Genomic DNA, 26,384 nt, shown 5'->3' with positions numbered 1-26,384 from the left:
AGGCAATTTTGGGGTCTGAGGTGCTGTCAGGAGGCAAAGCTGAAGTCAGGTGAGTTTCTTAATAAACTCCTTGCATGGCTGTAGTACAGCACTTCTGGGAAGAACTGATTAGACATAGTAACTTGATTTCAAATACTAAGATTAGACAATGATCTAAAGATAGCTATAGTTATAGGGCTCTGTGGTATATCAAAGTTAAGTAAGGCAGAAAGGATATTTTTGTTAAAAATCAATATTATGACAAAGAGGTTAACCAGAAAGAGACTGACAAAAAGCTGTGCAGCCCCATGGAGCAGCGACGTGGTTAGTAATCTGATTCCCTTCAGGGGGAAGTGAACAAAATGATAAAGTGATCTTTGAAAGTATTAAGACCTATGGTTTGGCTTCCTAGAGTAATGTGATTATTATTTTTCCTACTTATTATAAATGTCTTCTCTGCCCATAACCTCAAAAAATAGATACTCAAATTTTTAAACGTAAAGAATAAGAAACAGAAGTCGTTGAGAGAGCCCACCTAAAGGTATGGGAAGGAAAGAAGGAGAATCTAGGGGAATACAGAGCTGATGGAAGCAGGCTGCCTTTCGTAGCTTTTCTGCAAAACTGCTGAACATTCCTCCCCTTTCTTTCTGCTGCCAAACAAAACCTCCTCTCTTGCACCTGCAAGGGTGCTGGTGGGGAGAAAGGTGTCATCAGACCAAACAGGGGCACTGAAAGCAAGCAAGAAAAGAAGCAAGACCAAACAGGGACACTGAAAGCAAGCAAGAGAAGAAGCAAGAGATCACAAGACTAAACAGAACCAGAAGTATGTGTCCCCTCGATGCCAAAAAATAATATTTACATGCAAATATATATGTAAGTATGTGTGTTTATGTGTATATACACATACATGTATACAAAAAAATATGCTTGCATGCCTGCAAATATACCCACACATGGAGCAAAATGATTGGTACTTAATACAAAATTCTGATTACATAGGTTGCTACATAGTTCTATACATAGCCAAGTTATATGATCACAAAACGAGGGTTCCTGGTTTTCTTTAACACCATTTTAAGACGTACAGTTTTCTCAGAAAGGAGATTTCTGTTTTCACTAACGCTCTTTCTAAAACATTTTGCTGATATTATGACTGATGCCTCCATTAGCACAAATAAGCTGTGTTTATTGTAATTATGCTCTAAAACCAGTTCCTCTCCAGGTCGCATTTCAACTGATCAATAGGTGGTCATCTGTGTTTGTAGCCCTCTGGCCTGGTTTCATCTTGTGTTTGTTCACTCTAGCAGAACAATATATGCATGCAGGCACATAATCCTTTCTCCACCACTGGTTTTTAATACCTGTTTGCAGCATTGTTAAAGGTAGTCATCAAGCTTATTTACTTAGATTCATTCAATTATCTTCTGACTACTACAGCTCTGGCAAGATCAGCTGCTGCATACCCCTCTCTGCTTTTCCATTGTAGAAAATGTGCACAGCCTAGCCAGGGCAAATCCTTTTCCGTCAGAAAGAGTGGCTTGGTTACATGCAAATAAACAATTACTACGCCATGAGGGCATCAGCCAGCCCCTGGTCACTACCTCTGGCCATTTCTGTACCCACATGGGGCAGCTGAGAGCTCGTTGTGCCTTTTCCATGCTCTGTGGACAAAAAACATGCACCCAGGCCATTGCTGCAGGAGGGCTGGCAGGCTGCTTTGCCTCATTGTGGCACATTCGTTTTTCCCCCCCTTACTCTAGATTAGTTTAAATAGCATAAGCTGTGGGAAACAGCTTGCCCCAGTTCTATCAAGGGAAGTGGAGAATCCATTTTATGCAGGGGCAGTGTTGCTTTCCAGCACTGCCAGCACACACCTGGATTTTGGTAGATATAAGTGGTGCTTTGTGGATGGATTTGATTGAAATTAGGTTTAGTCCAGACATTTATGATCAGAAATAAGAGTGCTTTAATTAAAAAGAATCATATATGTAGAGGGACCAGAGCAGGGCAACTCAATCAGTTCCAAACCACACCTGGAGGCTTTTTTTTTTTTCCCTAACCATAGCTTTAACTAAGTGAAACTGAGCAGTAAAGTTGATGTTGCACTGTGATTCCCACTCATTTTACTAAAAAATAAAAATAATAAAAATAAAAATAAACTATTTGCCTTTTAGATTATGACTTCTTTTCTTTCCAGTTTTTCTTCCATCTTCTTATTTTCCTTTCCTTCGCTGCATTTCTCTTTAGTGTCTTACTGCTGGGAGAAGTGCTGTGCCAGTTATCTAATAAAATTCTGGCAGAAATTCAATCACACTCAATATGTACGACATCTAAAAAAAAAAAACTAAATTATGACTGAAAAGTCAGAAATCTGGTTATCCCAATAGCAAATATCAGACTTCCTTTTGTTAATATTCTTGTCTTCAGATGGGAGTGGGAAAGGACTCAAAGGCGATTTGGGAAAATGCAATTATCCAAATATATTTATAAAAGACAGATCTTTTCTCCCCACCACCCACCTCCTGTGAGACAATGCATCTCGAGCTCAGCTTGTCAGTACCCACAAAGTCACTGCTGACAATGCAGATTACCACCATGAAACCTGAAGCTGTTTTAAGGAGTTCTGCTCAAAAAAAAACACCTTAAAATAGCAGGCGGCTGGCGTAACTAGCTGCTGGGTGCCTGAAATGCAGTGGTGAATGGGAGAGAGCTCAAAGCTCGCAGGTAGGTCTGTGCTGCAATGGGCACCAGGGGGGTTGCTCCAGAGAAAATGATGTACTCAAATATTTGATTGCAGAGAGGTTGTGATATGTATTTTCAGAATATTTCAAGTACAAACACAACTTAAATAGACCCGAAGGGGAATTCAGATGGTGCAACTACCAGCTGTCACAGCTTCCTGACACCAAAGAGCTCTTCTCCTAGCCCTGCCTAGCTCTGGGTGGCCCTGAGCGCAGGGCAGCCCTGCTTGGAGCCACTGGGACCCTCCTCCAGCCCCTGGGGACCCAGGTGCTGGCACATCCAGCAAAACACATGGTCCCAGGCAACCAGCAGGGAGTTTTGGAGCCGATGGAAACACATGTGGTGCTCACAAAGGGCGGTGGTCCACTCGGTGAAGGAGAGAGACTCCTTGCTTTGCGTGCAGCACAGCTCCAGCATGGGGAGAGAAGGCAACTTCTCTGCAAAATGTGAAGCTGTTAAGAAAATGTCAGAAAAAGACAGCTCAGTGACCACATTTTTCAGTCTTAACTGGCAAGTGAAAAGAAACATTAATTGTCTGTTTATGTCATCTCCTCCCACAGCTGACTGTTGCAGAATACAATTTAAGGTGGCATTAAAATGTAAGGTGGGTGTTATAATTTGCCTGAAGTACTTTAGCAGTTTTTTGGTTTTGTTCCAGAAAAGATCTAAAGATTGCCATTCTCCCAATGTCCATATAAATCATCCACACCTTCTACCACTGAGCACAGGCGTGTACAGCCCCGTGATCCACACGGTGTTCCCAGCAGTGACGGTGCCTTCGTACGTGATGCTCATTGGGCTGCATAAGAAGCACATCAAAACACGGGAACTTGGCTGATTCTCCTTAAAGCGTCATGCTTCTGGTCTCCTGGCTTAAACTATTAGAAATGCAGCACCTTGCTGCTTTTAGCTGCCTCGAAGCAGCTCTCCCAAGGCCTGAGTGCGGCTGTGCCCCCGCCCGCAGCACTGGGATGCTCTGGCTGCGTGCCCCAAAACCACCAGTGCCACCAGGAGTGCGGGAGGGTACCGAGGAGCAGCTCACAGCAAACCGAGCGTGGTGGAGCTCCTTTCCCCTGTATGAATCACCGCTCCTGCCTGCGCTCAGACAAAGGAAACAGCTGCGGCCACAGATCAGGCAACTTAATAGGTCGATGTGCTCTCCAAGTATTTCCCTCCGAGCTCTTCTCTGAGCAGTATAGAAGAAATGTCTAATCAAATTCCTTTCACGAGGAGCATAAACGAAGTGAGTAAATCTGCCAAAATATGCCATCCGCTCCCTGCCCAGTGAGGTGTAACATCCAGATCCTGTTAACATCACTTACAGTAATGTCACCACCAAAAATATTTAGGTTAAGCTCCAGGCTATGTGAACAGATAGGTTTTTGTTTGTTTGTTTTGTTATTTTTTCCCCAAAGCTGATAACAGAGGGCTTTGCAAAAATCCTACTTCATGCAAGCATAAAGACAATTAAATCTAATTATCTCAGTGGCAATAGATACTCCACACTGTACAGAGGAAGGGAAGGAGCTTTCCCCTGAGGATCCTCGGGTGCTGCCTGGTGGTGCAGGAGTGCTGGGCCAGCTGAACCAGCACTGATGGGCTGCATCTATTATATCCACCCTGAAGTTGTGTAAAATTTACTTTCAGCTCCCTGCTAGGCTGCGCTTCACCATTTCACTGTTCAGGTGGGAGCTGTATCGGCTTTGACAGTTCCCCAGCAAGTGAGCCGCAGATCTGTGGTCTCTCTCCAAGCAAATCCCACCCCAGGATATATAACATCACCCCGATGTTTCACCTTGCTCCTCTGAAGTCCCCCTCCTTCTGCAGTTCCCAAGGGCTCAGGCCAATGAGGCGTAAAACGTAAAGGGAGAAAGCACCAAAGCCAAATTCAAGGCTGTCACTTCTGAGACTGGGAGCCCTAAGAGGTTCTTCCTGACAAAACCTAAATCTACTCCATCAGGGGAGGTTTTCCGAGATGGGTCTCTCAGGCTTGCAAAGAAAATCTCCACAGCATGCAGTGCAGTTCCATACCCATTAGGGTCCAGCAGAATGATGAATATTTGAAGGCATGTAAAATGATTGTGAAGTGGCTTTTATATGTCATTACAGACCTTTTTTGGGAAGAATCTCTTCATCATGAAAATGTTCCCAATGCCATTTATTTTACAGCATGGTGAGAGGTCAGTTTTTAATACTTTACATTCTTATCCTGAGCTGTACTTTTCAAACCAGCATTTAATAGAGCAGAGATGGGAAGAAAGCAGGGTCTTTTACATACAGCGTGTACAGGATTAAAGAAACTGCTGAGACAGGGAAGAATTGTCACAGCAAGGCTTACAAATGGTCAGCTGAGTTTAGTACTGGGTCTCTAACAGTGGGCTACACTAGATAGACTAAGGAAGAGGCATAAACCCCCTGAGGTGTGCCAATATGTTTTCACACCCTCTAGTTGATTCACTGAATGATCCCACTAGAATTGTATTTGTTTTATTGTACACAATTATTTTAGTAAACAAAACAGTAACATTAAAAAAAGCAAAAATCCCATTACTTTATATATCATCTTAGCATGAAAACCAGCCCCATGAGCCAGCACCACATCCATGCTGTAGGCTAGGACGGTCCAAAAACTCCAAGGACCCAAGATGTGAGAACAGGAATTGCTATTAGCTTTGCTGACAAAATGTAGGGATTCAGCAAGAGTGCCAGTTTGGATACCAAAGGCCCCACCTTGGCCAGTTGCTCAGCTGGAGAGGTTCTGGTGAGGTCTGGGCTGCGTGCAGCCTCCTCTCTTGTGCTGGCATGGATTTGTCAAAGAAAACTTTCTGGGACCCTTTCTTTGCAACTGACCAAAAGCATTCACGGGGAGAGGATAGAAGGGAGAATGGAAATGTCTTTTTTCTCTGAGCAGCCAAAAATCCTGAATCAGTTCCTTTTCCCTTCTTTCCCCATTCACCATGTGCAATTAAAAATCAAGACATATTAGCAAGTAGCAGGCAGGGTCTTTTCTTAAGTTTCTTCTGCCTCGGCATCTAGGGGCACATTTCACTGTTTCCTTCACATCCAGATAGAAATACCCTTGCTATTCTCAGGAAGGTGAAAGGCCTCGTTGACTGATCATCTTCTGCTCCTGATTTGCATAAGTCCATGTGAATGTAGACACTGGTGCTGGTAGGAAAACACCCTAACTACCATTTAGAGAAGGGCAATAACATCACAAAGGGGCTGATTCCTGTTTCTGTCCCTCTGACCTGCCAGTGGCTCAGCAGATACTCAAGAATGTCATCCCAGCTTATATCTAGTCTCATTTTCATCTTTGGTATTTGAAGACTCTCGTTTTCAATGAAATGCCCCCCACTTTAAGTTTATAAAGGAAAAATGACATGTTTCCCAAAAATCAGAGAATATTATGGCTTCTTAGAAGTACTTTTTTTACAGAGAATATCATTTCATGCCCCCTCTCATGGGCTTTCTGTGTGTTTTGCTCACAAGGTCCCCATGACCTGCACTGCTGCTGGTCAAAGGTGGGTTGTGTTGTATTACAGCTTGGAGGACTTCTGACAGCTCCCACTACAATCTTCACTCTGATTTACTAAGAGCTGCTAGCAACCTGGATTTGTCAAAGTTATCCTTGTACCTTTCCAGTGCCAGCTGCCTGAAATTTGTAGTTTCCCCCCCCAAGGAGACTAAGCCAAACTCTTGCTGAGACAGTAAGGCAGACACCTTCTGTTAAACCATTAGAACAAAGACGTGATTCTCTGCCACTTCTGGCAACCATCACAACTCAATGTTCACCCTGTAAGTCACTTCCACTTCCCACTGTAGTGAAAAGGGGCCAACACAGGTCCCTAATTACTGCTTGATATAGCAGAGAGACCTGCACTCACCTAATATCTATGGTAAAATCCTCCACAACCCCCTTAAAAGAAAAAAAATATCTTGTAAATTCATTCATTTATGATACTTCCAAATGACAAAGTTTTTATCTGATTTAGAGTTGACTCATGTTATCTAATTAGATCAATTAATGCAAATTATCGTTACACTGCAAACTTGACAGGGAGATGTTGTAGTCAAATCTCTGAGCAGAGCTATCAAAGGAGAGGCACAGCTGGGGGGCACAGCATGAGGGAAAAGCCCACCTTATGGTATCGTAGGCGGAGTACGGTACTTAAAATTTAAAGAATATGGCTGTAGTATATAACCCTTTGTGGCTGGCAAAACCACATAATCAAGCCTTCTTAGGTTACATAGAAAGAGGTAAAAAAGTGCAACAGACATACATATTTTGCCTGTAAAAACTGCTTTCTTTGTTAGAAACCATGTGAGGATGAACAGGAGAGGTGGTGGGCTGGGTAAAGGCAATGCCTGTAAGCCAGCCTGTTTTGGAAACAGTCATCCAGCTGGTGAAGAAATGAGAAGCATCCATCTAAGGTACCTTAACTAAATTTTAAAGCAGAAATATACCTGTGGGTATTGAAGGGCTTGTACTTTTCCATGTGTGGCTATTCTGCTGTAGGGTAGCAGATGTTTCTGTGCAATGTGGTGTATCGACAGACAATGGACATTTGAAAAGTTTTGAAGTTTAGGTTGGTTCCCTGATTAAATGATACAAAGGAAGAAGAGAGTCTAAGGAGAGAAGGAGGTAACAGAGAGATTCAGCATTAACCAACTGCCTGGAGTTTCCCTCTGAACACCAGAGGAAATGTGGTACGCCTGGTCAGGAAGAAACACACTTAAGAAAATTTAAATATAGCATCTCGTTGTCTCGGCCTATTTCATTGACAGAACGTAAGGCTGAAACACCTTTTTTGTTGCTGGTGAATTTCTTTCTTTCCTTCTTTCTTTTTTTTCTTTTTTTTTTAAGGAGCTGGTAAATCAGGACGTTTAAACGGAATGAAAACTGATTTCTTCCCACTTAAATGTAGTTCATTATTAATAACCAGGTCTGACTCACGGTACAGGAAATATATTTCAGTCCACACACGCTATTGTGACAGTCACCATGCGTGCTGAAGCACAAACACTCTGACGTGCACTGCGCTGCAGCAGAGCTAGGTACCACCACTCATGTGTAAAGAAATGTAAAACATCTGGCTAAGACAGATAAGGCAGCCAATTTAAGATGTGTTTTTAAGCGGTTCTCAATGCAATTCATCTTTTAAAAGCAGATTTACACCAAGGCCATGGTGCAGCATTGCAAAGCCTCATGTCGAAAGTCAGTAATTTTCTGACATTCCTGATTGCTGATGTGAAGGCAGCAAATGACCGAGGTAGAAGTTAAAAGGTTTCAAATACAGACGTATTAAAAGCAAGTTAACATCTCTAATTGATCTCATTATTTAACTTTGACTCTTCATGCTCAGAAGAAAACTGATCGTATCAAAAGTGCCCAAGCCTTTGGATTATAACATTCAATTAACAAAGTTTATTTCCTAATTTAGATAACTTCATTAAAATTCACCCTCAAGTTTTACAATGAAGTGAAAAAAGTACCAGTGCAATTGTTTTGAGCAAAACCCTCTGTACCATTGCTCATGGAACAGGATTTGTACAAGGCTGTATTTCCAGCTGACTTCACTGCAAAAAATTGAACAACAGTAGCTGTCATCTACATGGTAGAGTGAATGCATGGATAAATACAAGAAAATCATCCCTGAATATAAAGAAGAGTTTGCATCATAAATGCAGAAAAACGTTAAATGGCAATCCTTATTTTCTTCCATATAAAAGAAACCAATCCAAGCACAGAAAATAAATAGGTGTATTTTGAAGGGAAAGAAGCTTAAAAATGGGACGCAGGGCCTTGTGGAAAGAGAAACATGAAAGATCTCCTAAACAGCCAGTCGCATACTTACTACTGAGCTTCCTAAACCCTCATTTTAATTGAAAAGAACATATCCCTTTGAAAAAGAGTGCTTTGCATCCTCGTGGCTGTGGGAGAGGCTGCTGATTTGCAGCACCAGCAGCAGTTCCCACAAGTCCCTCTCTGGGCTCTCCTGCTCCCATCAACCCTGTTTTTTTGACGGCAGGACGCCTCCAGGGCTCATCCTGTGCCTTCAGGACTGGGTTGCCCTGGGGTGTGTTTAAAATCTGGAATTTGGTCAGAGCATAGGGCGAGTTCACAGCCTGCAGCGAGTGTAGTGCTGGGGCTGGGTGTTCATCATGGGCAGAGGCTGGAGCTGCTTGCAGGTCCAGGAGAAACAGAGCTTGGAAGGGCTCTGGCCTTGCAAAGAGCTGGTCGTTAGAGAAAAGCAAATAACTTGGATTACGAAGAGCTCAGCAAACATACATATGAACTGGAAACAAGATAATGTTGGGCTACATGTATTATAGCACATTGTTAATTGTTGTAATCAGTGACTCTAAAAGTAGGGCCGCTATATCCTTCCCATCATATTTAATTCTTAGCCCGAGTTTCCTCCCACTTTCTTTCTTTGCATTTGGATGAATTACCTCTCCAGTGCAGGATGATTTTTTTTTTTCTTAACTCTAATTCTACAGACCACAGCACAATGAGCCCTGCATCTGGAGTCCCCAGGTGCTTCTGTAATACAGATAAATAAATGACTGATAACAATATTGCCAGATAATAAAATACGCTGGCCTGATGTGAACTGCTGCATTAGTTAGGCAATTTCCACTCAGGTGCAATTTCTCACACGGTCCTAAACCACCAACATGAAGCAGGAGGTTTTTTTTAATTTACATTAGTCGTGTGTGTTAAATTACTCTGATAATTTATTATTAGGAAACTATTATTAAATGTTAAATTAAACAACCAGATCTGACAGGATTTCAAACTCAGTGATAACTCAGGATTTGTGAATTATGGGCTGGAGGGCTGACACGTGTTTGTAACCCTGGGGCTTCGTGAGAAGCTGGCCCCAAGGGATAGATTTTTGCATTGTTTTCTTATTTCGCTGAAATCCACATGGACCACTTTCTTTGGTCACAGTCCATCTATTTGGTTCACACACAAGATATCCCAGCTATCTTACAGCTGGCATAATTTTGGTTTGCTTTTGAGAACCATCTGTTTTAGATGGCAGCACAGAGATTGACATAAACCACTTGCTTTTTGCCAAATCATGTCTCCTGTAAGGGGAATACTTTCACACCCATGAAAGCTGTTTTTCAGAGCTGTGTATATACTAATGAGCACAGTCCCATGTAGTTTTACCTTCTCCTATTCCTGGACATACAACGTGCAGATCTCAAGACAGATTTGGATTCTTTGACCAAAAAAAATTACTGCAAAATTAATATTGGATTAAATTTAGAAAATATTAATTTAAGTACCTTGCTGAGTATTACTGGAACAGTATCAATGTCCAGTTTTTCTAAGTTTGTGAAATAGTTCAGTTGTGCGCAGTGGGAAGAAGCATGTAGGCATCTTTTCCTCTCAGTTACGATTTAGAAAAGAATATTATGAACCTTGAAAGTAATCAAAATGCTTTTTAATTCAAGAGAAAACACAAATTCATGAAAGAAAAGATGTTCTGGGAAATACTTCCTAAGATTTTTATGTTTGTTTTTTTTCCTTAACACTCAAAAACCAAAAGCCTTTCCAAATGGAATTAATTTTTACTAGGGTTATTTTTTGGTCATGTATTTTTAACCTAGTGCTGTTTACCTCTTTTAAAGGGAGGGGGCTGTAAAGCACCTGTTCAGAGTAAAGCAAAGAGTACCACTTCCCGTAACAGTTTGCTTTGGAAATGTACACAAGGCACCGTTCTCTCGACTTTGCCATTACACAGCCACAGCTGCTCATTTCTGGTATGCTGTTGTTTCTCCTTTCTCTGACCTCAGCTTTTCACAAGCTGTAAATGAAAAATCTCAAAAGACAAACACAGACTCTGTCACAATAAATTCTGGCATATCTTCTTCTGACTTTTGTTTTAAAATGTTTGTCTAGGGTCTGGTTTGAGGGCAGGATACCTATCAAGATCACTCCTACCTCGTCTACCTCACGTGCTTGCACTTCCCTCCAGCTTTACAGCACCAGTACCTCCCTGCTTCCTCGTGGTGGAAGCTGTGGTGGGGTTGTCTTCTCCTCCCTAGCCAGTCACAGCCACCCCGTTCAGGATGCTCTGGCAGAGCAAAGCTGCCCTGCCTGCAGAAAGCTGTCCATGCTCTCTGCCCACCACCAAATCAGGGTTTCCAATTCCTGGATGACACGTACGGAAAAGTTCAGCTTGATGGGTGACTCTTTCCCACCAAGAAGGGGGACAGTAGCTGAGTAATGGGCACCTACACCATATCAATTGGGTCTGTCACCAGCCACAGGAACAACGTTTCACTCCATGGCCAGAGAGAAGGGGAATAGCCATCAGAGGACTAAACATTTGTGTATTTTGGCACAGAAGATTTCCAGAGCTGAAAGCATAGTGATGGACTGGTTTTCTGGGGATGGAGAGAGAAAAGAACAGAGAGAATTTCCTGTCTTAGAAGAGACGATATATGGTTTTATGGGAGTATCTGGATTTCCTCATTTGTTAAATCAAAATTGGGTGTAACTCAGGGACATATATTACAGAAATTGCCAAAGGTAAAGGTGGACTGCCTTTTAAATGTTTTACACCTATCTATGTACATTACTTACAATTTCAAACCCTCAATAAATAAACAACAGAATACTTCTATGGTTCTCACTTTTTGTTGTTTTTCCTGGCACTTCCTCAGAGTCTGACATAAATTTCAGCCTTTGTTTTAGAAACAAGGCTCTATTTCTCATGGTTAGAGAGAAAAAGATGAAAAGGTTAAGCTTAAAGTCAAAATACGGAAGCCAAGCCAAACGAATCCAGCATTTATCTTCATTTCACAGCTCATTTTTCTAAGCCTATCCTGCAGTTTGGGGAGTTGATCCAATATTTTCAATGTCGTGGTTGTCAAGAATGGTATATGAAATACACAAGGAAAGTAAGCCCTAAGCAGGTTGGCCTTCTCTGTTGAGGTTGTCTGCCAGGACAGGAAGGTTTTAGAAAGAAAACCATAGCATGGTGTGGATAGATGTATGGTGTGTGACTGCTTTGCCTTGCCTCACCTCTGTCTTTTACAGCTCATTAATAATAAACCTGGCATTTTTTAGAGTTTTCTAGTTTTTCTACACACATGGGTGTTCTTTAAGTTCAAGAAAATTCAGGTAATGGAGTGAAACTGCTCAGCATGAGCAATTAGCATGCACTAATTCTCCTTTAACTCTTTCCTTCTCCACTAGGGCACATTTGCAATGACAGTGCTGAGCAACATGAGTTTAGTGTATCACCTACAGATTTTAACATTTACGCAGTCATTAATATATGTGTATAGTTACTTGGAATAACCAGGAATTAGAGATAACATATAGCAGGTACCTCAATAATCTCCAGTTTTCTTTTGAATAATTATTCCAAGAAGCACCATATGGTGGCCTCTCAGCCAGCAGGTCCTGGCCTGCAGCTGGTAGACTCCTGTGGCACCAGCAAGTTGTGGCTGGAGTCCCTCTGAACAGCGTCACTTCACTGCCTTTGGTGGCAGTGGTTTATACAGGGGGCCCCAAACATTTTTATCATAGAACCATAGAACCGCCTATGTTGGAAAAGACCTTCAAGATCATCAAGTCCAACCGTAAACCTGACCTACCAAGTCCCACCACTAAACCATGTCCATTAGTGCCACTGGTGGACTGCTCTTACTCCTCTCGATTTAACTGTGAAACCCATCACCAAGCTTGTAAGTGAAAATACTGCTGCTGAAGGCAAAATTTGCCCATTCAAGTGACATCTAGATGTTTTACAAAAATGAAAAAAATATTTTATGCTTTACTGAAGAAAGTGTGATCACAAAAGCTGGCAAGTCCTGGGAACCTGGTAATGCTTTGTGAATACACCCAGCGTGCATTTTTAAGGATCTGGAACTGACTTGCACTGATGCATCTTTCCTGGGGGCAACAGCCATGTGAAAACATTTAAACATCAGGAATGAGATGGAAATGCATTAACCTTCATGCTGATTCTTTTCCAACTTGGAACATTTAATGTGCCTTATTACACATTATCCAGTTCTGGTGTCTAAAGAAAAGGAATTGTGCTTCTATACCAGGAACCAAGAATCAGCATTTGTGTCATGTTGCATATGATCATACTGCAAGATGAGTCTCTCTGAATTAAAACCACTTAAGAACAAGGGTAACGCATACTTCCATTATATTATGTTACTTTGAACAGAAACATTGGGGCATTCCTCAGAAGTCTTTACATATAAGTAACTTCCTTAGTAGGTTAGTGATTAAATTAATTAAAAAGATAGAAAAAAAATCTGGAGACAGTTCCCCTTGTCCCTCTCCAGGTACATTCTTGTGGTGAAAACAAACTATGAATATCTCCAAATGAGAGAAGTGCTCAGAGTGCAGGTACCCAAAGGCTTATAATTTACCAGCATGCTCCTGTGATTAAGCAGCATGCCCATTAATTTAAGCAATATTAGATGTCTCCTTTTTGGCACAAGTGGCTGTACAATTGTCCTATGTTATGAATTACTTTAGATACTGTTTTCTGCTGCTTTGCATATTGCCAAAACAAAAATGTTATACCTGTTTCATTTAAAATTATTGGTTCAGGCTTACACCCAGGCTTCAAACCAGTTTGGAGGAGTTAGGAGAATTAAGCCATCACTTCATTCCTTTGTATTTTGAAATTTAATTTTAATACATTTGTCAATGTACATAATAAGTTTTTAGTATGGTGATTCTGAGTAACCTCCTCTCGGAATAGTATTTTCCTAAATTATGTGGTACATGATAAATTATTTTAAACAGTTTTGTATAAATCCAACAGCTGAGTGGAGTTCGAGGCCTCTGTAAATGATGCCTTTATATTACTTTGCATACTAATTACTGTATTAACTGTGACAGTGTTGTTGTCCATACTACTTTAGACTGCAGGGAGGTTATAATTCAGTTTTAATTGTTTAAAACCATTCTTTGCTATACCAATGACAGGAGTGCTTGTTTTCATTTAGTATGTTGTATTTTGGAATGCACAAATAATTTATTTAAATAAAGGTATATACAAATATGACGAGGGAAAAACTCTACAGAATTCAGTACAATGGCTGCATGCACTGGGAATGACACTATGATTCGCTTCAGAGGAGTGGAGTGTGAATTGAAAACTAGGAAAAGTTTTGACGGTGTGCTGAAAATCCCATCACCACATCGAAGGGTCTTCAAACCTGTAACATATTATGAATAGAAACCTATTAAACACATTTTAAAGTCCCTTCTGGGAAATCCAAAGTTAGAACTACTTAAAATTTTCATTTTAATAATAGTACCAATAAGGAATACTCATTCACATTTGCAGCTGAAGACTCCCATCAAAACAGAGCAATCTTGGATGGCCAAAATCTAGAAAACTATGATATGTTGAAATACAAATATATTTTTAAGAGAGATTTTTAGAGTTTAATCAGGAGTAAATGGTTTTCAAAGAGAATTCACTAAGGCAAACAAAATCATGTTATGCTGTTAGCACCCTCAAACAAAACCAAACTATCTATCCTAAAACCATCCTAAAATATTATCGTCATATTCTGTTGCTCAACATCAAACATTTGAAATATATGAAAGGGGTCCTGAGTGCAGGATTTGATCTAGAGGTCCTCTGCTTGCAAATAGCTGTTCTGACTATGTAGAAAGATGTCCAGCAAGTGGGAGAACATGGAGAGAGACTTGGAGAAGTGGATTTGCCATAATTTTTGCTATCTAAAAGTTGGGTGTCTAGTCTTAAGACCCAGTCTGCCTCCACAGCCACTGGAGAGACACTGGCACCTTGAGAGGGCTACTAATCCTGCTTGTTTTGGGATGGAATGGCTCATTTTGGAGATAGTCATCTCTCCAGTTGACTGCAAAGGGAGCCTAGACAGCTACTTCACACTAGACACTTAACTTTCAAAGAGGCAGTATTAGAGGGGATGCATAGTGTTATTGAGAATTGGAAATTTTGTCATGACTCTGTAGGATACACAAGATCAGAAAGACATCCCCTCATACTTTTGCTATAAAAACTTACTTATACTTAGGTGAAGGTGCTTCCTTTTTTTAATTCCTAAACTTCCTAATTTCCACCTGGTTTCCATAAGAATCTCTCTAAACTTTCTTTGGGTGCTCAGGCATACACCTAGACTGCAAAATGCTATGGGGCATATTTTAGTCGGGGAAAGTGAAGGGTTGAACTCAGCCAGCCAGGCTGAATACAGTTAAGCTGTTTCTTAACACCTCAATGTTCAGTTTCAGGGATTGCACGAAATGTGTCTTTCTGCTGCTGACTCACTGACTGGAAATTACATCTGCACCATAACTGGCTGTGTATAAATATTTCTAAAACATGTACTTCATTAATTTAAGTTCAGAATAATAACAGCCTGCCTTTAATTCATTTAGCCTAGATGCCTCCAGGAGGAATGTTTATGCAACCACACTGTAGTTGGGCAAATTTGAAGTTTGTCCACCCCTGCGGGGCTCCTCTAACTTCCCCACAAGCTGTCCAACCCTTTGGACAATTTTCACCAAGTCAGAGAGAGGTACAGATATCTTGGAGATAGCAAGTTCCCGATGTGCCATCAAACACAGGACTGTACAGAAATAAGATATACCCTCACATGGGGGGGAAAGCTGGAGCAAGGTTCAGAATCCATGTTGGCTTTTATCCTAGAAAACATATCCATAGGAAACTAGACATCATTGTTCCCAGTACTCACATAATTGTCATCGACGAATGACAAACACCCTGTTTTTTTCTCAGTTTAAAGTGCTGTTACAGGGGGGTATGAGATAAAAATCTGTTTCTCATCAATTCTTGATCTTAAATGCATACTAGTTTGTTAGTTTGCTCATGAGTCTTAGCTCCCTGGCGTGTTATAAATAGCATTATTGAAACAATAACAACCATAAAGTTCTGTTGTGAAGGAGGGAAAATTGCAGAGAGTATTAGACTTTGTACTACCCTCTGTGTTGCCTTAAATTCATGGCAGCGGAAATTTCCCATTATATGAGGATTCTGCCTTATCATTACAAAATACAAAATAGTCTCAAACATTTCACTGCACTCCGTGCAGTTTTTTTATATAAGCATCTGCAGAGAAAACCATTTCCCAACAGCTGTGGTTAGTCATCAAACCCAAGTCAACATTTTCCCTGTGTGTAGAACTGTGAGTCTCATGGACAACCCACTGATGGCAGTCAAAATTTTGGTCACCTCTCAGTGACAAGATCATGCCCAAAAGTTCGCTGCTACAAACTATTCCGCTCAAGTATTCGACTAGTTTAATCTAGGCTTGCTCAACTGATGAAAATACAGAGATTGTAGACTCCTGAGATGACTACTGCATAAAACATTTATTTCTGCAGCAGAAGTATTATCAGCAAGCATCAGACTTTCAGTAAAGGCTTAATCTGAGCTTATTCATGCTTTCCTGTGACTAAAACTAAGGTTTTCTTTCACAAGCCAAAAAAAAAAAAAAAAGTATTTTATTTTTTCAGCATAGGCAAAAGGAAATAAAATTTTCACAGCTGCGTAAATTGTAGTCACCAATATAGTATCTTACATTACAGCTAATGTGTCGTTCCCTACCTAGAAAAATATAGTACATACCTTTGAAATCCCACTGTTGCTTGAAACACTACTGTTCTTTTAAATCAAGTGCAATTAGGAATATGAAGGCCTTTTTTTTTCACTTTGCAAAACATTAGGTACAAAAGTAGTGTGAAATAGAAAGATCAATCACAGCCTTGTATTTGTGTATAAGTTAATATATCTGCATACTCACCACTCACACATCTTTAAAGCAAAAATGTAAACCCATTTGAGTAGCAAATGAATAAATATATGCCATCTTTGGGGATTCAGTATGTAAATGAATCACCATCAGGCATCAATGTACAATTCTGTAATTTCTATTGCAATAAAGCCCAGTAAGGGGTAACTTTTATGGGAATGCTTCCCTCTGTTCAGACAGCCAGTATTGCCTGTTCCCAAAACAGGAAAATAAGGAGCTTGGACTTTATCATATCTGGTATGGCATTACTTGCATTCATAAGATGGCTCTAGCTCTTAAAAACAAAGGATTTAATTATGCTTATCCAGCTGTTGGTGGCAAGCGTTTTCTCCCTGTGAAACATGTTTATTGATAATGGACAAAACTATTATATGCAAGTGAAAAATGAAAGCCACCACAAAATATCTTCATACATACCTGGATCTAGGAATATTTTCTGTGCTTTCCCTCAACAAGAGGTCTGAGATCAGTGTCTCTGGGCTTGATCTCTTTCCATACCTAAGGGAAGAGGAAAAAAAGGTATATGTTTGTATATTTCAGTATTTAAAAATGAAAACTAAGTAGAGAACCATCAGGCAAATCTCAGAAAAACTCAATAGAGATGCTATAAAGGAAACTTTACAGCAAGTATTTTAACTTAACTTGACTTAGTCATGTCAGAAAATGTTCGTTCTTCAGTATTTCTTTCAATATATTTTTTCCATTATCATGTTATATGATAGTATTGAGAAACTCTGAATATTTATTGATTCAAACCCTGCTCCTGGATATTTTAGGACCTTGCACCTTACTGATGTGAGCGTGAAGAAAGGGGAAGGAAACTATGACATGACCTCCAAGCACATCATTTTTGCCTACAAACCCGGTTCCATCATCTCATAAACTTTATCATTGTTTAGATGCTATTCATTCATCGGAAATTACATAAATGAGGAGTCAATTTATCTATTTTGTGAATAGTAAACAAAACTCAGATAAGCCATTGTATATAAAGAATTGGCCAAGATTTTTTAAAGGCAGCTAATACATTTGGGGATGCCTACCACATACCACATTAAGTCGTAAAAACTAAGCTAACCAAGGCAATAACCACTCTTGAACTATGTGCCTATGGGAGAGAAAACTCTCCGAACCAGAATTTGCTTAAATGAGATATCACCTGCAACCTATGTCCTATACCTACACAATGGCTGTCCTTCTATTTGTTTTTGTTTGTTTGTTTTAATCATGGATATTTCATCATACATTGCTCAACAGATAAAACACTGCAATTCCAGGTTCTAGGAAGGAATTTGCTCTCTTTTTCTCAGAAAACAGAAGCAACACTGAGCAGCCAGCTTGACAGACACTTCATCACTATAAGGATTCATTAGCTTAACAGTGATAACTGTAAGCAAACGCTCCCCTGGTTGGAAAGAATTAAGATCACGGTTTGTAACTTGTGTATGTAATTAGTCTGAATCACAAAGTATATTAACAGATAATAGCTTTGTGAACGCCACTTGAGTGAAATTCTGGCTCCAGAGAAGTCAAAGGTGTAATTAAGGACTTAGATTTTATCCATGGCTATCAAGATGTTTCTCCAATGGCTTGATCTAGATTTTGCGGGAAAAAACTTCCCAATATAAACTATATTTTAAAAGTTAGCAGTTTTATCTATTTATGTCACATCTTTCTGAAAAGTGGAAACGTACCTCACTCAATCATTTTATTACTGTTTGTATTCTTGCCTCACCGTGATCATTTTAGTGCCTCCCATGTCCCCCCGAAAGACAAAGTTTTTCAGATTTTTAAAGTAAATTTCTTAATCTAAACTGACCAAAAGAAGGTAAAATGCTGTTACAATATTGCAATCCAGAATAATGCTGAATAAAATGCCTTGCACTCCATCACCACAAAGGAATTTCTTTCTTTCTAGTACCCTACTTCAATTAATATGGATGCAACCTGGGCTTCAACTGAGGGGGAATCTAATTTGCCATTGTTTTTAAAACATTATTTAACAAACCCAACAACTTTCTCCAGCAGCTTATGCTTGGGCAAAATTTCTATTAATCTCTCAGAAAGTTTTGTCTGATTAAGAAATGGGTAGCAACCCTCAGAAGAGCAGAGATTTGGTCAAATAATGAAGAAGACTCAGTTGTGAAGAACTACTACTGCCTTTTATATGAGTCCCTTTAGTATGGCAAGAGTAGTGCTGCTACCTGTGCAGGACAGACCCATGTTGTCCTTACACAAAGCTGCACACGAGGTGACACTTGGCTGCGACTAACTGGAGTGCTCATGGAGCAGCCGTTCCTCCCGAGCCTCCAGTCTGCCCTGTAATTTTGCCACTGGGAAACAACCATGCTACAGCCGTAATAAAAAGAGGTTGTGAACAGCCCTGAAAGCAATGCCTTGATGCAGAAGTTGATCTCTTCTTGTTGAAGCAGATGCCTCCGGAGATCTTTGCTCCAGCTGCTTTGTGCTTGCTCCTTGTCTACCCTGCACAGCTCCGAGATAATATGAACACAGAAAGCCAGGCCTTCACTTGGCATCTGGGGAACACTTTTATCAAGTACCTTCTGTTTTAGAAGAGTCAGACTCAAAGCTTTGAAAACACCTGGTCAGGTTTATGCTCAGCTCAGGATCTGCTCCCTTCCACATTAAAGGTGTTGACATGAAGTGGGAGCATCAGTACTGCCGGAGTCAGACACATTTTCAGATATTCCCTGCCTTGCCTCTGGTTCAAGCTGTTTCCAGCAGGAGTGGCCTTACTGTTTTGCTACAACACAGAGGAGCTATAGATGCAAGAACAAGCTATGGGGGACATGAAGGGAAGAGGGCCTGTTGGTGACAGGGTTTAGAGGTAGTACCAAGCAGCAGGAGGAATTATTCAAGGAAACGTGTGCTCTGAAGAAAGCCCCCTCAACAGTGCAGCAGAGGGGTATGTGGCAAGGACATTTTTTTAGGACAGAGGTGGGATTAATCCAAAGACACATGGACATCTGCAGGGCTGCAGGAGCCTGTGCTGGTCACCTTAGGCTCTCCTTACCAACAGCAAAGATCTTGCACCTAGGGAACAACGGATCTCATCCAGGACTGAAAGAGGCCTGGTGACTTGCGGGCTACAAGTACCAATTTCCCTCAACTATCCTCAAAGGGATATAAAGCTGATGTGCCCAGATGTCTAAAGCCAAGTGAGATGGATGTGAAGGAGAAGGACCCTAAAGGAGAGAGGGAGCAAAGCAGCCACACAGGCAAGGGCTAAAGACAAGAACAGAAAGATGGTTTGGAACGAGCTTCATGGAAGCTGGAGTGAAGACCCTGTGGGCCACGGCTGCTCACAGGGAATGACACTCAAATGCTGTTGTTAGGCCAGAAGCAGCAGTCAGGAGGATGTGCCAGAAGGTTATTCATAATCACATACACATCAAAGAAGACTAGACAGATGAAGCTGAAGAGAGCAAAAAAAAAAAAAAAAGCATCAATCTCATCCTTTCCCAGCGTGCTCTGACTGCTCCATCTCACCAGCTCTATCTACTCAGCTCTGGGCTCACCCGTCCTCAGGAGGAGCGGAGCCAGCCCCCAGGACCCTCCATTTCCCCTTGTTACAGGGCTCCCAAGTGGCACCAAGCACAAAAGGCAGAGCCAAAGAAGCTTTAATAAAAAAGCAAGCTTCGAGCACATCTGAAACAGACTGAATGAATCAAATTTTTAGATCCGCTCAAAATGCTTATAAAACTATTGATTCCTTTTGCAAGTGACTGTCACTGCCAAAACAGCGAAACCCCAAGAGCTGTCACTTTATTTCTGTGCTGTTAATTCACCACAGAACAGAAAGAACACGCTTTTGTTTGTTTGTTTGTTTAAGCTAAGCTATCTAGCAACTTTAAAACATGTACCACGAAGTTGGTGATTTTAGCTGTCAGTGTTCTTCTAATTCCAGGTCAATTCCGTTCCTCTTAAATATGAAACGGGGGCAGGGGAGTAAGGAGGAGGAAATATTGGTTGAACCTGAACAATAGAATTGAAATTCTGAATTGTTTCATCCATCAGCAACAACTCTTTGGTTCACTTCAGAACCCAAACACACCCATGAGACTGAAAGCAGTCTCAGTCTCCGAGCTGCGGGCTTGCACCCCAGGCATGAGAAAAGAAAGCTGCACAGTCAAAATTAAAGCAAATGCACAGTGGTAGATGAATATAGAAGGGGGGTTAGTTTGTTTGCTTTTGTTTGCTCTTTAATGCAATCTGGTTTTAGACAGAAGCCACCTTTTAAATCAGAAATGAAAGAAATAAGGGAAGAGATGTGAACCCAGCCTGGAGATCCCACCGCACGCAAGGGAAAACGGCAGCAGGGGCAGAAGTTGAAGAGCAGATTATTTTAGCAGCTATCTAGACAAAAAGTTATGAGAACAGAGACTAATGCACAGAAGCATGCCGCACACATGAGCTGGTTGTGAATATTGCTTTAAAAGTCCAGGACTGAAGAGCTGCTGTTCTATCAGCCTCTTCATCTGTGTTATGGCATTAGCACACTGGCAGACAATGTCATGGGTTTGCTGGGAAAGCTCTCAGCTACACGATAGCCTCCCTTCTAATTTAATTCCTCAGACTGCTACGGGGACAAATGAAAGCCTAATTATAGATCTCTCATCTGTTTTTGATATTAAGCAAATAAATAAATACACCAAAGCTCTCCTGGGTCACACACTGTTCAGGGACCTTAGGGGATGTTTCTATTAATCAGTCTAAACTGGACAGACGCTCCCAAAGAAAATGATTTTATAGCATAAGTTTCACTTTTTTCAGACTGAACATTCACTACCACTGTATGCAGCGCAGTCATCCTCAGAAACCCAGCTCAGAGCAAGGCAGCTTTGGGTCACACTCACTCCTCTTTCAGCTTGGGCACGGGTTCTTGTTTGTGGTCTTGAGAGAGTTTTTGTTAGGACGAACGGGCTTTTTGGCACTCGCTGCTGTATTAAGTAGCTGACAAACTATAAAGCATCGCAACTACTACAACTCCTCAGCAAGGACAGAGGGGAACTTTTTTCCCAGCAAAATCTTCACTAGAGACAGCGGCAGCAACAGAAGTGCGAAACTGCTCCTCCTGCCCTACCTCACCCTCCCCGGGGTGAGTTTCATTTTCCCTCAGTTTTGGGGGGCTCTCCGCATGCACGCTGCCCTGCGGACATGGACACCCTGCCCTTTCTGCCAACTTGGATGGTAGAAATCCACCTCCAGTCCCAGGACTCGCACTCTTCAGAGGGTGCCCGACCCCTGCATCTTCCCCTGCCGGTGGTTCCCCCTCACCCCGAAGGAAGCAGGGCGAGACCCCCGGCTCCGAGGGGACACCCCACATCCCTCCCTTCCACCTCGCCGAGGAGAAGGGCCCCGGCACCTACCTCTGCCTGGTGATGAGGTTGATGTAGTGCCTCAGCGCCGAGTAGTATCTGGCCATGTCCTCTGCGGGGGCGTCCTCGCCGGGGCTGTCCGGTTTGGAGGGGTACGCTTCTGCCAGCGTGCCCAGGCAGACGAGCAGCGACAGGGCGAAAGTCAGCACCGACACCCACAGCCTCATGGTGCCCTGCATCTGCACGCCGGGGGTGGGGGGGGGGGGGGAAGAGCCGCCGTCAGCGCCCGCCCCGACGGCGGAGCAGCGCGGACGCCCCCTCGGCGCCGAGCCCCGCGACCCCCGTCCCCATCCCCGTCCCCGTCCCCATCCCCGTCCCCATCCCCATGCCCATGCCCATGTCCCACCGCCATGCCCATGTCCCCCCCGTCGCGGTACTCACGGCGGCGGCTGCAGCGGAGGGAGCGGCTCCGGGCGAGGCGAGGCGCTTGTGCCCGTGGGTCGGAGCTCCCGAGTGCGGGGCTCCGCGCCTCGCCGGGCTGTTTTAAGGCTTCCCCGGCAGGCAGGAGGGGCCTCGGGCGATCACGTCTCGGTAGCCCCGGCCCCCTTCTATCCCCCCCCCCCCCTTCCCCCAAACCTCCGCCCGCGCCCTGCCCCGGGAGGGCCCCGCCCGGCGGCACCGAGGGGGCGGCTGCCCCCGCCGCCCCGGCAGGGAGGGAGGGGGAAAAAAAAAGGCAAGGAAGTATGTGAGGAGGTTTATAAGAAGGGTTCGGGCGTCCAGAAATGCCACATCGGTGCCACAGTCTCACGCCTACTAAATAGATCAGTCTTGAGGGTCACCTGCTGCAGCAGTGAAGCTGTACCTCGGTGCTCGCTCTGCCCGGGTGGTCCCATACACCCGTGTCCAGGGGGCTTTCTCAAGTGATTTTATTCTGTTTTATTTATGTGCCTGAGCAACACATCGCAGGAAAGCCCACCAGAGCCATGGGATCGTGTCCTGACCCACGGTGGGTGACCGCTGCTGAATCCTTTACGCAGCAGCTTCTCGCAGGTGTGGGACTACAGGGGCCGATCTGGCCGAGGTGCCCCATCTAGGTGTCTGCCTGATCTCGTCCAGACCTCGAGTCCTTTCGGAGAGATGGGCATCCTTATGGTGAGCTGAGGCCTCCTACAGTGGGGGCATCTCCCAGCGACATGCCCTTGTCCACTGCCTGCAGCCTGGGTGATGGGGCCGGGTGAGGCACCCGACTAACTGAGTGCCTGAAGTTGGATAAGATCAACCCAACCCAAACAAAGTTTCTGAATTTGCTAAAGAGTTCGGTGGAGTTGGAAACTATTCATACATATTACTAAAATTAAATTAATTCTTTAGAAACGGGCAATTTGATTAGCATCTTGGTGACCAATGACTAATTCCAGTTGGAATGACAAATCATGACTCCGAACAGATCTTATTTTTACTGTAATTTGAAGGTAAAATAACCACATAAGTAAGAATATTAGACATACTGACAGAATACAGACATATTCTAAAATTGTATCATACATACTACTACAAATGTAGATATTAATTGCTATGGTTATTAACATATGCAGTTATTGCTTTAATAACAGTAATACAGCATATTCTGAAAAATTATATTCAGGCAAGAGCAAAGCCAGAAATCATTTTCATCACTCCAAAAACTTAATTTCAACATTGCCCCAAGAAGGCCTATCAAATAAATGGCTCTTGCAACTTGCAGGAAAGCTCACTGGACTACGTCCATCTCAAGCCACAGAAGCAAAGAAAATCCCAGAGCTCTTAATGTCGAGGTATTTTGAACTCTTCATGACTCAACCGTGCACTGGCCGCAAACCTTACAGCAAGATTGCAGGCTGTCTTTTATCACATGCTGACTGGAGAATTTTAATGCGTGTGAAGAACTCTCCATGGCACAGCCAGCAAGTCTAGCTCCTAATTTCAGCGCATCTGGGGACAGGCTGACATCACACCCCACCAAGTGGCCCCTTGTGCCTTGTCCTCCCACCAGCAGCACTCCTGCAACACCACTGAAGATGTCAGTGTTCACATTGTCCTCTTGACTCAACAGAAGCGGTCTGACACTGGCGGCACTGCAGATGCCCTCCCTCACTTTCCCTCTGCTGCCCTGAATCCAACAAGCTGCCCAATCTAAATCTGGCATTTATCTGCCTTCATGGGACACAGGGGACAGGCAGGGGCAGCGCTGGGCACTGAAGCAGTGGGAAGGTGTGCCACCACTGCGGCACTCAAAGCTCCAGCCTGATTCTGCCTCAGCCACCTCGCACCCATGGAGAGCTTTTCTTCCCAGGGGCAACAGGACCCCAACCAGCTCACTGTTTTTTTCTGACCTCTGGATGAAGTACTGCCTCCTGGCTTGTGCTGAGTTTGGCCTCGTACCCCTGTGTTGGGTGGTGTAAAGGTTTATGAGGTGCCAAACCTCCCCACTCTTGTCGAAACAACTTCAGAGTGACACTTCTTGTGCAGTTCCAGCATCCAGTTTAGGAAACCCAAAACACTGAATCCAAAATCGCAATCCAAATGGTTTAGAAGGAAATGACTCCAGTGTTAACTTCTGCTGCTGCTTTAAGCGGCTCTCAGCATCGCCTCAAAGGCTATGGTCTGGAAAGAAACACGGCCCTACACTGTGCCAATTTCTGCAACAGTATCAAGGCACTGCTCAGCTTCAGGTGTGTGCTTATGTCCCATTTCATCTTTTAAGATTAAGCAGACACTTTACAGCTTTCTTGAGTATGGAAATTTTCATTTGGCTCCATTAGGAAAAAAATCTCTCTCTTCTTCTGCATTGAAAACCACAAGTCCATACTGGCTCATTCGGTTACTACCATAAAACATTATTAAGCATAAATAACATGGATAAAGCGTAGTTTGGATCCTTTGTATATTAGCTGGTATAATCCCAATGCAGCAAACACTGGCATTTTTTAATTGATGAAACAGCCCCTACAGCTAAAGTTACAGGCATACACAGGCTCCTGCACACTTCGATTTTTCATTGAAACTGAGCATCCCTGGGTCTCACGGATATTAATGGGTGTCTTATAAGTGGTTTCCAAAATCAAGGTTTCCTGCACCTTTGCTGGCACCCATTGATGATTACTCCACATGGGTGCTTGCCCAGTGTTGTTGCCCTCACACAAAGCAGGCAGGCATTTTTATTCTGACAAACAGCAGAGCTGCTTTTACCACAAGCAGCTTTTGGATGGGCTACAAAGGTGAGTAAGAATGCAGTGAGAGTAGTTGGAAACAGGAGAGACTCAGAAGAACTGATAAAGTAAGTCAGGAAGAACTGAATGGGGTTGAAAAACACAGCCCAGGAGGGAAAGGTGAAAGACACAGACCTAGCTCAGGAATGGCAGCTCTTAGATACTCCTATCTTATCTTTGCCAGATATTCCCACCACCACCCTCAGCAATGCAGCCACGTTTCTCTGTGCAGCATTCTCACCCTTTCTGAATGAACCTGGCAGGATATCGTTTCCCCTCATCAGGGAGCAAGTTTAGTATGGGCACAGGGCTACAAAGCTAAAGGGGCCACCAACACTACCTATTTAACAATCCGGGCTTGCAGCTGTGCTACCCCTAGCACCACAGCCAGGCTGTCAAGAGCTCCTTTGGTATTTAACCAATTTTCGGATAGAAGTGCAGGAATTTCAAAGCTCTTAGCACGTATCAATGCCAGGTACATCACTGGGGAGAAAAAAAATGAAAAAGAATATTACAATCAAATTTTATCTATGTTTTAGTGCCATGGCATTTACAGATTCAATACACAGCCGTTTAGCCTACAAACATCACACTACACTACGAACATGAACACTTCATGAGAACATATCAACATTTAAAAATCTTGTTCTAGAAACAGCATAAATGTGAAAGAAAAATCAAGTCATTTGTTACTGGAAATATATATGATTGCATTGAAGCCATGATATTTGCTTTAATTAAAACTAAAATTAGTGTGATTAAGTTTGGACAGAATATTATTTATAGCGTGTATTTTGTGGTAGGCAACAAATTAGAGCTTTACTTTTTTTTAGAGCTTTATTTTTATTTTTTTAAAAAAAATTATTATAAATATACAAAATGTCATTTTCGCACTGAAACAAAGTATCATGGCATCAGTGATCCTAAAGTATCATTCTCTAATAGCCCACTAATAGTCCTTGTTGTAAATAGAAGATCAAGACTAATCTGCTGGTACAAGGAAAGTGTTAAAAATTGGAGCCCCAGGAGGAAAAGATTTGTGAGATGCTAGGGACCTGGAAATGGCAGATGTTATCAGCTGATGTTGGCTGTGCTCTTGCAGTTGAAATGTCTCACTAAAGGTTTCCATAGCTGAGCAAACCTTCCAGACATGCTGAATCTTTAGGACTGGAAGTTCAGTCAGATAAGCACTGTATAATTACTTGGTAGTCACATGAATTTATCTGAACCTATTTGGACAGAAAATTGGCCTGTTAAT

The 26,384-nt window shown here is 42.5% G+C and overlaps 1 protein-coding gene across 1 annotated transcript; it reads right to left on the bottom strand.

Annotated features, from left to right (window-relative positions):
- Positions 1–13,567: 13,567 nt before the first annotated feature.
- Positions 13,568–22,478, bottom strand: NPY (neuropeptide Y). The gene is made up of 4 exons (XM_066991833.1): positions 22,320–22,478; positions 21,930–22,117; positions 16,957–17,037; positions 13,568–13,935 (listed from the first exon to the last, which is right to left on the bottom strand). The coding sequence occupies exons 2-4, from the start codon at positions 22,115–22,117 to the stop codon at positions 13,911–13,913; spliced, it is 294 nt and encodes a 97-aa protein (XP_066847934.1). The 5' UTR covers positions 22,320–22,478; the 3' UTR covers positions 13,568–13,910.
- Between the last annotated feature and the right edge of the window lie 3,906 nt (positions 22,479–26,384).

This window comes from Anser cygnoides, chromosome 2, assembly GCF_040182565.1.
Source record: "Anser cygnoides isolate HZ-2024a breed goose chromosome 2, Taihu_goose_T2T_genome, whole genome shotgun sequence".
Lineage (NCBI taxonomy): Eukaryota > Metazoa > Chordata > Aves > Anseriformes > Anatidae > Anser > Anser cygnoides.
Note: the sequence above shows the minus strand (reverse complement) of the source record. Positions and strands in the feature narration are given on the sequence as shown.